Genomic DNA, 10,844 nt, shown 5'->3' on the forward strand with positions numbered 1-10,844 from the left:
TAGTGATTATAATTATAATCCATAATCGTACACAAGACCTTCCAGTAACCACCTGGGCTGTTTTTAGGAGGTTGGGTGTTTTAGTGTCAGGGATAGATAGCAGTCATGAGTCTTATTCAATCTGCAGTTGATATGGATATGGATATGGATATGGATATGGATATGGATATGGATATGGATATGGATATGGATATGGATATNGATATGGATATGGATATGGATATGGATATGGATATGGATATGGATATGGATATGGATATGGATATGGATATATCTCCAAGAGGATGCTGCCTTAGTGTTGATCAGCCCTTAAATGAAGTCTAGAAGAGGTGCTCCTCTCCTTCTAGACCTCAAGCTCCATCTCTTCCGGATGACAGCTGACCCGACACTTGTCTCAGCTGATTAATCAGAGGTTCAGGCTGTGATTACCAGTTTCCCATACAATCACCATTCCTTTCCTCTTCCTCACCTTCACAACTGCCACCATAATTGCTTGTGTAGGCACTCCATAGGTTCCTACACTTAATAACAGGTCTCTTCAAGACCTTCTTGTTGTGAAAGAACTAGCTTAGGGAACGGTTTCTTAAGACCTATGCAGGTCAATGACAAGCTTTTGAGATGCTCTTCATCCAACTTCAGCAGCAGCCACAGCAGACCACTTGATGAAGGCCTCAAGATAATTCTCAAAGCCAATAAAAAAGAGGGTTTCACTTTATGCTAAATCACCAATGACCAGTTAGGGCCTTATCACAGAATGGCTTGAGTTGGAAGGGATCTTAAAGCCCATCCAGTCCCAAGCCTGGTTGGGACTGGTTGCCCCCCATCAGATCAGGATGCCTGCAGCCCCATCCAATCTGGCCTTGTGCACCTCCAGGGACGGGGAACTCACAACTCTTTGGGAGAACATGGGGAAATTCAGTCCCAGACTGACAATTGGAGGCAGTACTCTGTAAGAGTAGGAAGTCTGGTAAAAATCTGCTTTGTGGTTACTAATTTATATAACTGATCAGCTTGTCTTTATCCCACCCCAAACCTTAGCAGGGTAGAGAATAAACATCTCCAGAATGTTTGGTTTTGCAGCCTTCTCTCCATTAGCTTCAGAGACAAAGGTCTTAGCAGTTTAGCTCCCATTCCCTAGCACAAAAAGTAAGAAGCCATTATGTGAACAAAACCCTTGCAGAAGTCAAACATTCAGCTTACCAGAATGTAAAGCCATAGTATCCAGGAAGGATGTTTATAAAAGTGAGATGTTTACAGAGACAATGATATGACTGAAACCAGCAGAGTCATTTTGAGACTGAGAGCAGCCAACAAAATCAAAGATAATACAAAGGGACTAGGATGAACATAGAAGGATTTCATGGTTAAAAAACAGTCCTGACCTGAAGAAAGAACAAGTGCTGGGTAATTTCCTGTAACAGCTCCTCTTCTACTTTCTCTGGGTAGAATTTAGCCAAAAAATGAAAGCTAACGGGGTCTTCTTTTGGGATTTCTTGATCTAAAACCTGTTTAAAGATAAAATCAAAAACTGTACAGAAACATCTCAGAATAACATTACAGAGGAAAATGCATCCTATTCAGGAGGGCATGTGGTGGTAATTGGTGGGTGACACTTTAGACCAAACTGTATAGAAGCAGACTGCTTAACATTATGAATTTCAGTCCTAAAACCATATATCACCTGGAAGTATGGGTTGTCACTTAACCCATTCCTTTAGATCTTGAGCTTAAAAAAAAGTCAAGTCCTTCAAGAGTAGAAGATAGTTAAGTTACCATTCCTGTTTTCTATACCTTTTTGTCCATCTTTAACCAGGTGCACATTCCCTTCATTGTGTACTGCAAGCCAAAGAACCAAGTCTCCCTTAAGCCAAGCGCTCTGCACACCAGGTCAAACAAGTCCTTCCCCTTCCACTTCATCTGGGAGAGAAAAAGAAAATTAAGCAAAATAGATTTATCTTGAAGGATCTTGCTGTATTTTAGGCAAGCAAACCAGGTTATCATTTGTTTTTCTCCCAAGAATTGTTATCACACCTTTAGCTTTCCAATGAAACACGCCTAAAATTGCCTACAGCAAAGGCACAATAGCTGTAATGCTCTGCTTCCTTTCCTCCGAGTGCTCTAAAGCTGCAGTCATTTAATCACAGCATCGGTCGCTTTATGAGCAGAGGGAATGAGGGTTGCACTGCTGATCTCTGAGGACATGGCGAAGTTTTATTAATATTTGTAGAAATCTCACTCAACGTTTTAGACAAATTATGGAGTCTGGAGAGTAAGTCAGGGGGAATCAAAGGGGCACAGAGCAGAACTGCCAAACAATCAGAGCAAATCTGTCTTTCAGACACCTCAGCTATTCCAGTGGCAATGAGCCAAGCCTTTATACTACTCTGATTTAAATGAGCAGGAGCCTGTCTTCTAGGTGTACAGCTTAATGCATAGTTTAGCCAGGATTGGTTTTCGATCTGGTGATTAAAAAAAAAGTAGCAACTTAATGGAGGAGATGCAGAAAGAGAGTAATTTAGTGGCCCAGCTACACAGAAAGCAAACTTTGGTTAAAGGTCCCAAAATACACACACATATTTGTAGCATCTCACTTTTCACTGAAGAGTCTGCACATCTGTTTCTTCTATCTGGACACATATTAGAAGATGATTTTGTCTCATCGCATCATCAGTCACTAAACTTAATGGCAAAAAAATGAACTTTTGGGCACTATTTGGATGGAAAGCAGGGAATCAACCCAGAAAGAAAGGAGTACTTGGGGAGAAAGGAAAGAGAGCAAAGGAAGGAATATATCAAGCTGGATTTGTTAACATGGACTCTGAGCTCTGAACCAAGGTTTCCAAATTCTTTATTTTCACAACTCTGTCTGCAAGTGTTCTACATCCATAATTCACACTGCCTGTGATTTATGTGCTCTGTCTGAGTGACCTAATAAACTAAATGCTAAGTGCCCCACAAGGCATTCAACTCCCTCATTAGAATCGCCAGATCCAATAGACATCAGTTTTCTAACTGCCCTTCTCTAAATACTTGTACATTTTCTTTTGCTTTTGTTGGATGATTAGGAATTAATCTTACTAACGAATCTGATACAGCCCAACTCATCCATCAACTGAGCATTTGCTACGTTGGGATTGTTCTACAGTGGTGCTTTCTGCTGTCCAACTGACTGGAGAGCCATAAGGAATAGAAGCATCTTAGTTTCAGTTGGGACAAACAGTTCCTCCCAGCTGAAAATAAGATTAAAGGGGTTTCTCATGGGGACTCTTACCTCACAGCTGAACTCCATCTCAGCATCCACTGTTATAATCTTGACTTTAAAAGTCTTTGGTTGTTTCTTCTTCAGGCCTCGGATAGACATATTTTTTCAGTTTATGAGGACAGACACACCTGAAACCAAACACTGCTATGTTAAAGGCTAGAAATCCCAGTAACATTTTCATGGCTCAACTGAAGGAGGGGGAGAAAAAATTTTCTCAGTAAAGGTCTTTGCTGTATGTATTACTGTGTCTTTATATGAGATGCATCAGTGGTAGCTCTGCTTGTAAATAGAGCCATAGCACACAGCAAAACCTTACTGTATCAAATGCAACTCAATGCTTTTCCATCACTTATGACTCTCTGGGTAACCAACCTATTGAATTCCATCACATTACAAGATGTTAAATCCCTGAAATTATACAAATACCAGGAATAAATATACGCAGTGAAATTAAGCTGATTTTACCCATTTCTCTTGGGCATACAAATGCACAATGATGAAAGCCATTTAGAACACTTTTTTTCCCAGTGTTTTTTCTTCTAAAGTGAAATTAATTCAATTTTGAAGCAGCCTACACAATATCCTTTCATAAATTTTACATTCTAAATGCAATTGACTGCATACCATAGGAAAAAAACATGCAATTTCCATTGCTGTGAGGGGTTTATGGATACCAGGCAAACCAAATGCTGAAAGCTGGGGTTAAATCATAGTGCGAATCAGTGCTGTGCAATCCTCAGATGGTTATATTTGAGTACAAGAAGTCAGCCTGTAAAAAAAGCTTTATAAAATTAACAGCTCAGACTCATACAACCCAGTTAGTACCTGTGAACTATACAGGTCGGGAGGAGACTGGGGTATTATTGATTTCCTACAGCGTAAGGCTATTCTGTCCAGTTTGGGGCTACACACCTTAAGAAAGATAATGGGATAACTGGGCGGAGATACCAAAGTAGAGATTCAAGGGCTAGAAAATAATCTGCAGTAAAAAGGAAAGTACTGGTTAGTACAGAGAAGGGACAAATGTCACAAGATGGGATCATGTCTGTTCTGTGTGATCACAGTGGTTAGGATGAGGAGTAATAGGCTTAATTAATTGCTGCAAGGTGCCAACAGTGCTAGAAAAGAATGATTCACACTGGAAGGCATCACAAGACACTGTGCTTCAGGGATTGTCACACAGGGCAGGGTTGGACTGGCTGATCTTGGAGATCTTTTCCAACCTTGGTGATTCTATGATCCTGTCATAGAATGGCTTGGGTTGGAAGGGACCTCATGGATCATCAAGCTCCAAACCCCCGTCCTATCCTATGAGGGATAATCCAGGAAAATACAAAATTCTTCTCCTTCAGAGCTCAGGTCCTTCTGCTTAGCACATAAAGGTGCTTTCAATTAAAGGGAAAGGAATGTTTAAAAACCACAAAATGACTGTAGGAGTATGGTGTAATGTGACCACAATAACACTGACAGGGAGAGCATCGTGTGGAAGCATCCAAACCATCAGTAATTACTCCAACAAGTTCTTGATGTCTAATCTGCAAGCTGCAGCAGAGCTAACAGCACAATTATGTTTTAACCTGTTACATTCCAAAGCTCTTTCTTGTCCAGTTTTCTTCAAAACCAGATTACTGTAAATACTTTCACCATCGGAGATAGCAGTTAAAGCAGTAGAACTGCAAAGTGGAGTGGAATGTTGGTCACAAACCCTCCTTCTGTTCACCCAAGAAGAAACACCAGCAGCTGGAGACAAAAAGAGAAGGAACTTCATAACTCATTTCTAACACGTAACGTGAAACGGCCAATTCAGTGAAATAGGAACTCGGAGTTCGGGCCAGTACAGAACATTCTCAAAGAGCTCCATATGGAAAATGCTGATCAGATAGAATTGAACTGTTTCAGAAGAATGCACTTATTTTCTCAAATATGACCAAAAAAAAAAATACCAGAGCCCTTCACTTTGAAGTTTGTACTTTCTTATATAACCTGGTTGAAATGACAATATAATTTGTTCAGTGTTTCCAATAGCTTTTCTTTTTTTCCTTCCTTTTCCTTTCCAGAGTTTTTATTCCATGGAAAAGTACATTCTGACTCAGTGAAAAGACATTTTTGAATATCGAGTTTTCCCAAGATATGTGAACTGCATTTTAATCGATGGTCCTGCTAAAGAAACAGAGAAGATTTTCATGCTAAATGGTGTCAATGAACATCAGATACTGCCAACATAAGCAAAAGCACTTAGCAGTCAGAATTTTAGAAGAGCTTTTGTATAAAAGAAATCATGCCAAATAGGGCAATCTGGGTTTGTGACCTCTTGTTTAAGTGCATCCGTCTCCAGATATCTGCTACTTATTGCAGCTTTTAAGTGCAAATCGTGCATCCTTTCTTTCAAGACTCGATTTCCATCACTGAGCTGCAGTGATGTGCTTCAGCTGCTGCCACAGGCACCCAAACCTGAGATCCAGAGCAAGAAAATGGGACAGAGCAGTGCATGGTATAGTTTTCCTAACCTAATATTAACCCTTTGGGGGTTGATAGTGGGGAAATAGGGTTGCCCAAAAGGCAGTAAGTTTCATGTCCAGGCAGAATCTGGGAATAAATAGCTCTGAAAATTAAAGTCTACAGCTTCTCCTGTGCCTTATGGAAGCTGTCTATGATAAAAAGTGATGAGAAATCTGATTTGCAGGAAGTAAACGGTCCCAGTGCTGCCTTTCTTTACGTCCAAAGTGACATCCACCAACTCTAACTGGGTTATAAAGAAACCAGTGCCTGTGTAAAGCGTGGGGGGAGGAAACTGGGAACGGTGAGCAATAGCCAGAATAACTGGCACAGCCACTCTTGCAGTGACTGATGCTTATCTGTATCACAGCACTCACAGGCTGCAGGGTTACACCACTGTACTATACAGCTTATCAAAATGGGAAATAACCCCTGCATCAGCCAGTACTGCCCTGCCTGCATTCACTGGAAGCTGAAACAAAGCAAATGAAACCAGTAGTCCCCAAAAGTTCAATAAATCCCTGAATTCTGTGCCTTACTGAAACGGATGCTAATAAATACCTCAATCAACAAGCTGCAATTAACCTTGCTATGAGTGAGAGTACTATTCCCTTTCAGTTCTGAATTTCCAAGGTAAATGGAGGGTTTGCAGGGCTCTCTGTTGGGTATTTCCCTTCACATGGCACTTGCTCTCAGTGATTGCCTGGAATATACGGTCACGTTGTAGTAAGTCAAACTTCAGTGAGAACAGATACTTTTGGGGCACACACAAAAAGTCAATATTGCCTTTTAAGGGGAGACCTTGTTCGTCCCTCTGCATACAGGCTAAGAAAACTGGGATCCCAGTGTTCCACCCCCAGGTCTGTTCTCCTGGGTCCAGCACACGAACAGGGCACCAGCTGTACCCTTTGCTAGCAAAACCCAAACACAGAAGAAAAACCCTTTTGCATGTAATGCAGCATAAAGAAACAAGGCTCAGGAAGCATTTTAAGAGAAACCAACATCAGATGCTCAGTGCATCAAGTGCAAAAGTACATCAATACAGATAAACTCTCCTGTCATTGCTGAAGCATTTACTGCAGCTCTTGGTCGCACGTTCCTCTGCTCATTAGGGTTCTCTCAGTTCTTAAGCTCAGAAATGAATGCAAGCAAATGGAACACACATCGTAAAGGAAAAGGGAAAGTGTTGTGGGCTTCTTACGGCTGTTTACTCACTTCTGAGTGCATTCCTTGCACTGCCCATGGAACAGCTTCAGCAATGAGTTCCCCATTCTAAAACAGGGCAGTCCTGTAAGTATCGTTCTTACCTCTCAATCAGAAAGAAGTTATCTCAAGGCACCAGATGGAATCAGATCCACTTCACAGATCATTTTCTGAGCGGAGAAAAAGAATACTTAACCCAGAATCCCTTATTTTTCAGACATCAGTATCCAGCTCTTGCACGGTACCGCTGAAAATAAAACCCAGGAACTCTTATAGCTGATCTCCTTCCCTTTGTTTCCCACGGAGCGCAGCATGTTAGCGCCCTCTGAAAAATCAAAGAATCGCTTTCCCAGGTGATACGAAGGGCTCTTAACCATTTCCTGCCTGTGCCAGTAAGACTCCTCCCTGCTCTGCTGTAATTCAAGCAATAATGCACTCCAGCAGCAGCCCAGGAGCCTCAACTGTAAGAACTATAATGAACTCCCAAATGACTCCCCGGACAGAGTTGGATCAAATGTTTTCAGAGCCTGCAGCCACACAAAGCAGCCGTCCTCACTGCCCTCTGCCCGTGGTGACAGAGGATGGCACAGTAAAGGCTGGGAAGTGGGCAGCAGCCCAAATGCAGGTGATAAAGACTTAAAAGAACGGGGAAGGAAAAGAAAGATAACCTGCGTGTAGGAACGGGAGCTGCCAGGAGCATGTTGCCTCAAACTGAGGGTACAGCCAAAGCTTTTTCAGTGTTACATTTGTAAAATGGGCGTTTATTACCCACTGATTTAACAGATTGAAGCTGAATTTCTAACACAGCAGCATAACCAATAACAACCATCCGGGTCTCGATTCAGGTGGTTCCCTTATTCAAGTTTGATGTTGAAAAACCCCAATGTTGAGATATGGAGCATGTCCAGGGAAGGGCAATGGAGGGCAATGAAGGGCAATGGAGCTGTGCAGGGTTTGGAACATGGTACTATGAGGAGGTGCTGAGGGATATGGGATGGTTCAGTAGGGAGAACAGGGGGCTCAATGGAGACAGCATCACTCTACAGCTCCCTGAAAGCAGGTTGTGGGGTCAGCCTCTGCTCCCAGCAATAGGCCAAGAGAGGACGGCCTCACATGGAAGCAGGGGTGGGGCAATAGGATAAAGGTATGATCCAAAATAGCGATGATACACGAGCACAAGCCGCGCAGTGATGCGGTACATCCATCCTACCCACGAGGGATGCGGTGCCTTTAACTCCACCCCGGGACACCCCGCCCCGTGCCGCGCGGATCTTCCGCCTGTTCCCCCACCCCTTCCGCCTTCGATCCATTAAGGCCGGTTCGGCGGCTCGGCGGCCCCGGTACCGAGTGGGATGGGGGACGGAGAGGGGCAGGGTGGGCTGTGCTGTGAGCGGGTCGGGGCTGGGGAGGCGATATGGGGTATGGGGCGTTCTGATCTGACTGGTGAGCAGGGAGCTGGAGGCTGGGCCTGGCGGTCCGGCCTGTGTAGGGCTGAGAGGAGTTTATGGGGGGGATGAGCATTCAGCGGTTATAATATAGATTCAATTATCGTAATGTTCGCCATCAGCTGTTCTAGTGACTCTCAGAAGGGTGATACAGAAAAAACACCTTATTTAAACCGAACTAATAGGGTCAGGAAGTGCAGTGGCTTGCAGAAGTGAACTCAACAGATGGTTGTGCTGTAGGTGGGGCAGCACGATGTCTAATGCTTTGAATTTATTACTTTAAGTTGCATTAGCTTGGTTGAAAACCACATGATATACTCAAATAAGTGACTCTGTGAGCAGCACTTATGGGCTCCTGTGTTTGGGGTAGCTCTGAGCAGAATATACTTAACTATTACAGCAAAATATGCTGTTAGAGCACAAAGTAAAGTCATACTAACTTCAGTGGGTACATATTTCTCTGTCATGTATGAAATGGAGGTATTCAAAGGGATTTTTTGACCTATGGGGTAAGGTTTCATCCTAAAAGTTACTTCCAGCATTACTGCCATCCTGAAGTAACTCCCTGTAAATGCAGGCATGTTTTTCTCCTCTTATAATGTAACACAAGACTGAGGGAGTGCCATATGAAGTGTTTTAAACTGCTTGTATCTAACCTGTTTTTCCTGCACAGCCTAATTAAGCTGTTAGTCTAAAGCTTAAATCATAATTTCAATATTGATCGTAAACTGGCTATTTCTTTGTTAAGATAACATGTCTGCTTGCTTGTTCCCAGGCACTGGATGACCACAACTAAACCATGTCTGTACCACGTGGAGCTGTCCATGCAAAATGGATAGTAGGGAAAGTCATAGGAACCAAAATGCAGAAGACTGCCAAAGTGAGAGTGACTAGGCTTGTACTGGATCCTTACTTACTAAAGGTAAAAGCTGCTTATCTTATATTGCCAGATAACTTTTGTGCTGTGCAGAAGGATGTTTTATTAATTTGACCCCTAGAATTGCTTATAACATCAATGCCAGCTCCATAAGGGACTTGTGTGATGATTTGGCAGTGAGGATGAGGATGACAAGCAGTGTGTTTCGTCAGGATGCTCCCTATATGGGCTGTGTGCTAAATGTATCTTTGAAGTGCTTTGTTAATGCACTGCTGAGTTGGAAAGGTGAGATTTGCTGGCTTACACTGTGTTTAATTAGTTTTCTAACAGTTTCTGTAGGTGTTCTTCTGCATACATAATTGTAAGCATGCTTGGGGTATGAATGTATGTGTTGATGTGCCATAAGAGCATTTTTACTTGTAAATGCTTTTCATATAGGGAGCAATTTTCTCCATTTATGTGGAGAACACTAGAACAGATAGGTGATGTAAAAATGTGCTTTGTTTGGAATCCTAATGCCAAGGTTTCCTTTTTTTTCCCCCTCCCACAGTTCTTTAACAAGAGGAAAACCTATTTTGCCCACGACCCGTTGCAGCAGTGTGTTGTTGGAGACATTGTTCTTCTTAAAGCTTTGCCTGAGCGAAGGAGCAAACACGTGAAACACGAACTGGCTGAAATAGTTTTCAAGGTTGGAAACGTCATCGATCCAATCACAGGGAAGCCCTGTGCAGGAACCAGGTTCCTTGAAAATCTATCTGATTCAGAAAACCTGACAGAGGCAGATACCACCTATCTAAGTGAAAAACTCCAGGAACTTAAAGTTTGTTCAACAGACAAATAGTAGAGAAAAAAGAATCAAACGGGGCTTTTCCAGCTCATCTCTATCAGGGATGTTTGGGGCCCTGAAATTGTATGTTAAAAATGTTTTGGTGAAACCTGTAGTCAAAATATAAGTAGCAAATGTAGTTGCTTCTAAGAACAGGATGTTCCAGATGGGAAAAACTTGGTGCCTCAGATGAAACTATGGAAAATGTGAGTTAAATGTTAACGCTTTGTTTTGTTGCATGTAGTTCTGCCCAAAGCCTTGACACTTTCCAAAGCCAGCTGCTCACTTGAAATGACTCTTGTTATACCGAGAGATGAAATTACTACCATATGTGGTAGGAGAGTCATTCTATTTTAATTGTTCTGTATTTCAGGCCATCTTTTGTGATTTGTAGGCTTTAAAATGCTATTAAACCTTTTGAAATGAAGTTTAGGAGCTTTACAAGGAGCTTACCTGCATGTGTGCTCAGTTTCTCTGTGAGTTCCTCCTGCCACCACTGTGTTAACTTCTAAGATCTGATGGAATTACAACCACTTGCCTTTATTATGGCAGTAAAGTGAGAATGTTTGGGTAGCTTAGCATTGCTGCTTGTAGCCTGTCCAAAGAGCATTTAGATCTGAGAGAGATGGATCTCTTGATGGGAAGATGGAAGTTTATAAGAATATGGTCTGACTCATTGCAGCCTTTCAATACCTGAAGGGAACTTACTCCCAGGAGGGGGAGTAAACTCTTGGA

At 42.3% G+C, this 10,844-nt stretch overlaps 2 protein-coding genes across 4 annotated transcripts in view; one reads left to right on the plus strand and one right to left on the minus strand.

The window, feature by feature from the left end:
• The window catches only part of LOC107322443 (merlin-like), a 34,298-nt gene that overhangs the window by 11,884 nt on the left and 11,570 nt on the right, over positions 1-10,844 (minus strand). Inside the window, exons 2-5 of one of the 2 annotated variants that reach the window (XM_015880483.2) lie at positions 7,066-7,131; positions 3,272-3,390; positions 1,792-1,917; positions 1,383-1,505 (exon numbers count right to left, since the gene is read on the minus strand). In XM_015880483.2, coding sequence (XP_015735969.1) covers positions 1,383-1,505; positions 1,792-1,917; positions 3,272-3,361 — 339 coding nt within the window. In that variant the 5' untranslated portion in view covers positions 3,362-3,390; positions 7,066-7,131. The remainder of the gene's footprint in view (positions 1-1,382; positions 1,506-1,791; positions 1,918-3,271; positions 3,391-7,065; positions 7,132-10,844) is intronic. The other variant, XM_015880484.2, reaches the window with a different exon arrangement.
• MRPS17 (mitochondrial ribosomal protein S17) lies at positions 8,180-10,556 on the plus strand. Of its 2 annotated transcripts, none has more exons than XM_015880495.2 (3): positions 8,180-8,301; positions 9,182-9,328; positions 9,834-10,556. In XM_015880495.2, the coding sequence occupies exons 2-3, from the start codon at positions 9,206-9,208 to the stop codon at positions 10,122-10,124; spliced, it is 414 nt and encodes a 137-aa protein (XP_015735981.1). In that variant the 5' UTR covers positions 8,180-8,301; positions 9,182-9,205; the 3' UTR covers positions 10,125-10,556. The 2 variants fall into 2 exon arrangements, with proteins under 2 accessions (XP_015735981.1, XP_015735982.1); XM_015880496.2 differs by lacking the exon at positions 8,180-8,301 and adding an exon at positions 8,479-8,728.

This window comes from Coturnix japonica, chromosome 19 (assembly GCF_001577835.2).
Source record: "Coturnix japonica isolate 7356 chromosome 19, Coturnix japonica 2.1, whole genome shotgun sequence".
In the NCBI taxonomy this organism is placed as follows: domain Eukaryota; kingdom Metazoa; phylum Chordata; class Aves; order Galliformes; family Phasianidae; genus Coturnix; species Coturnix japonica.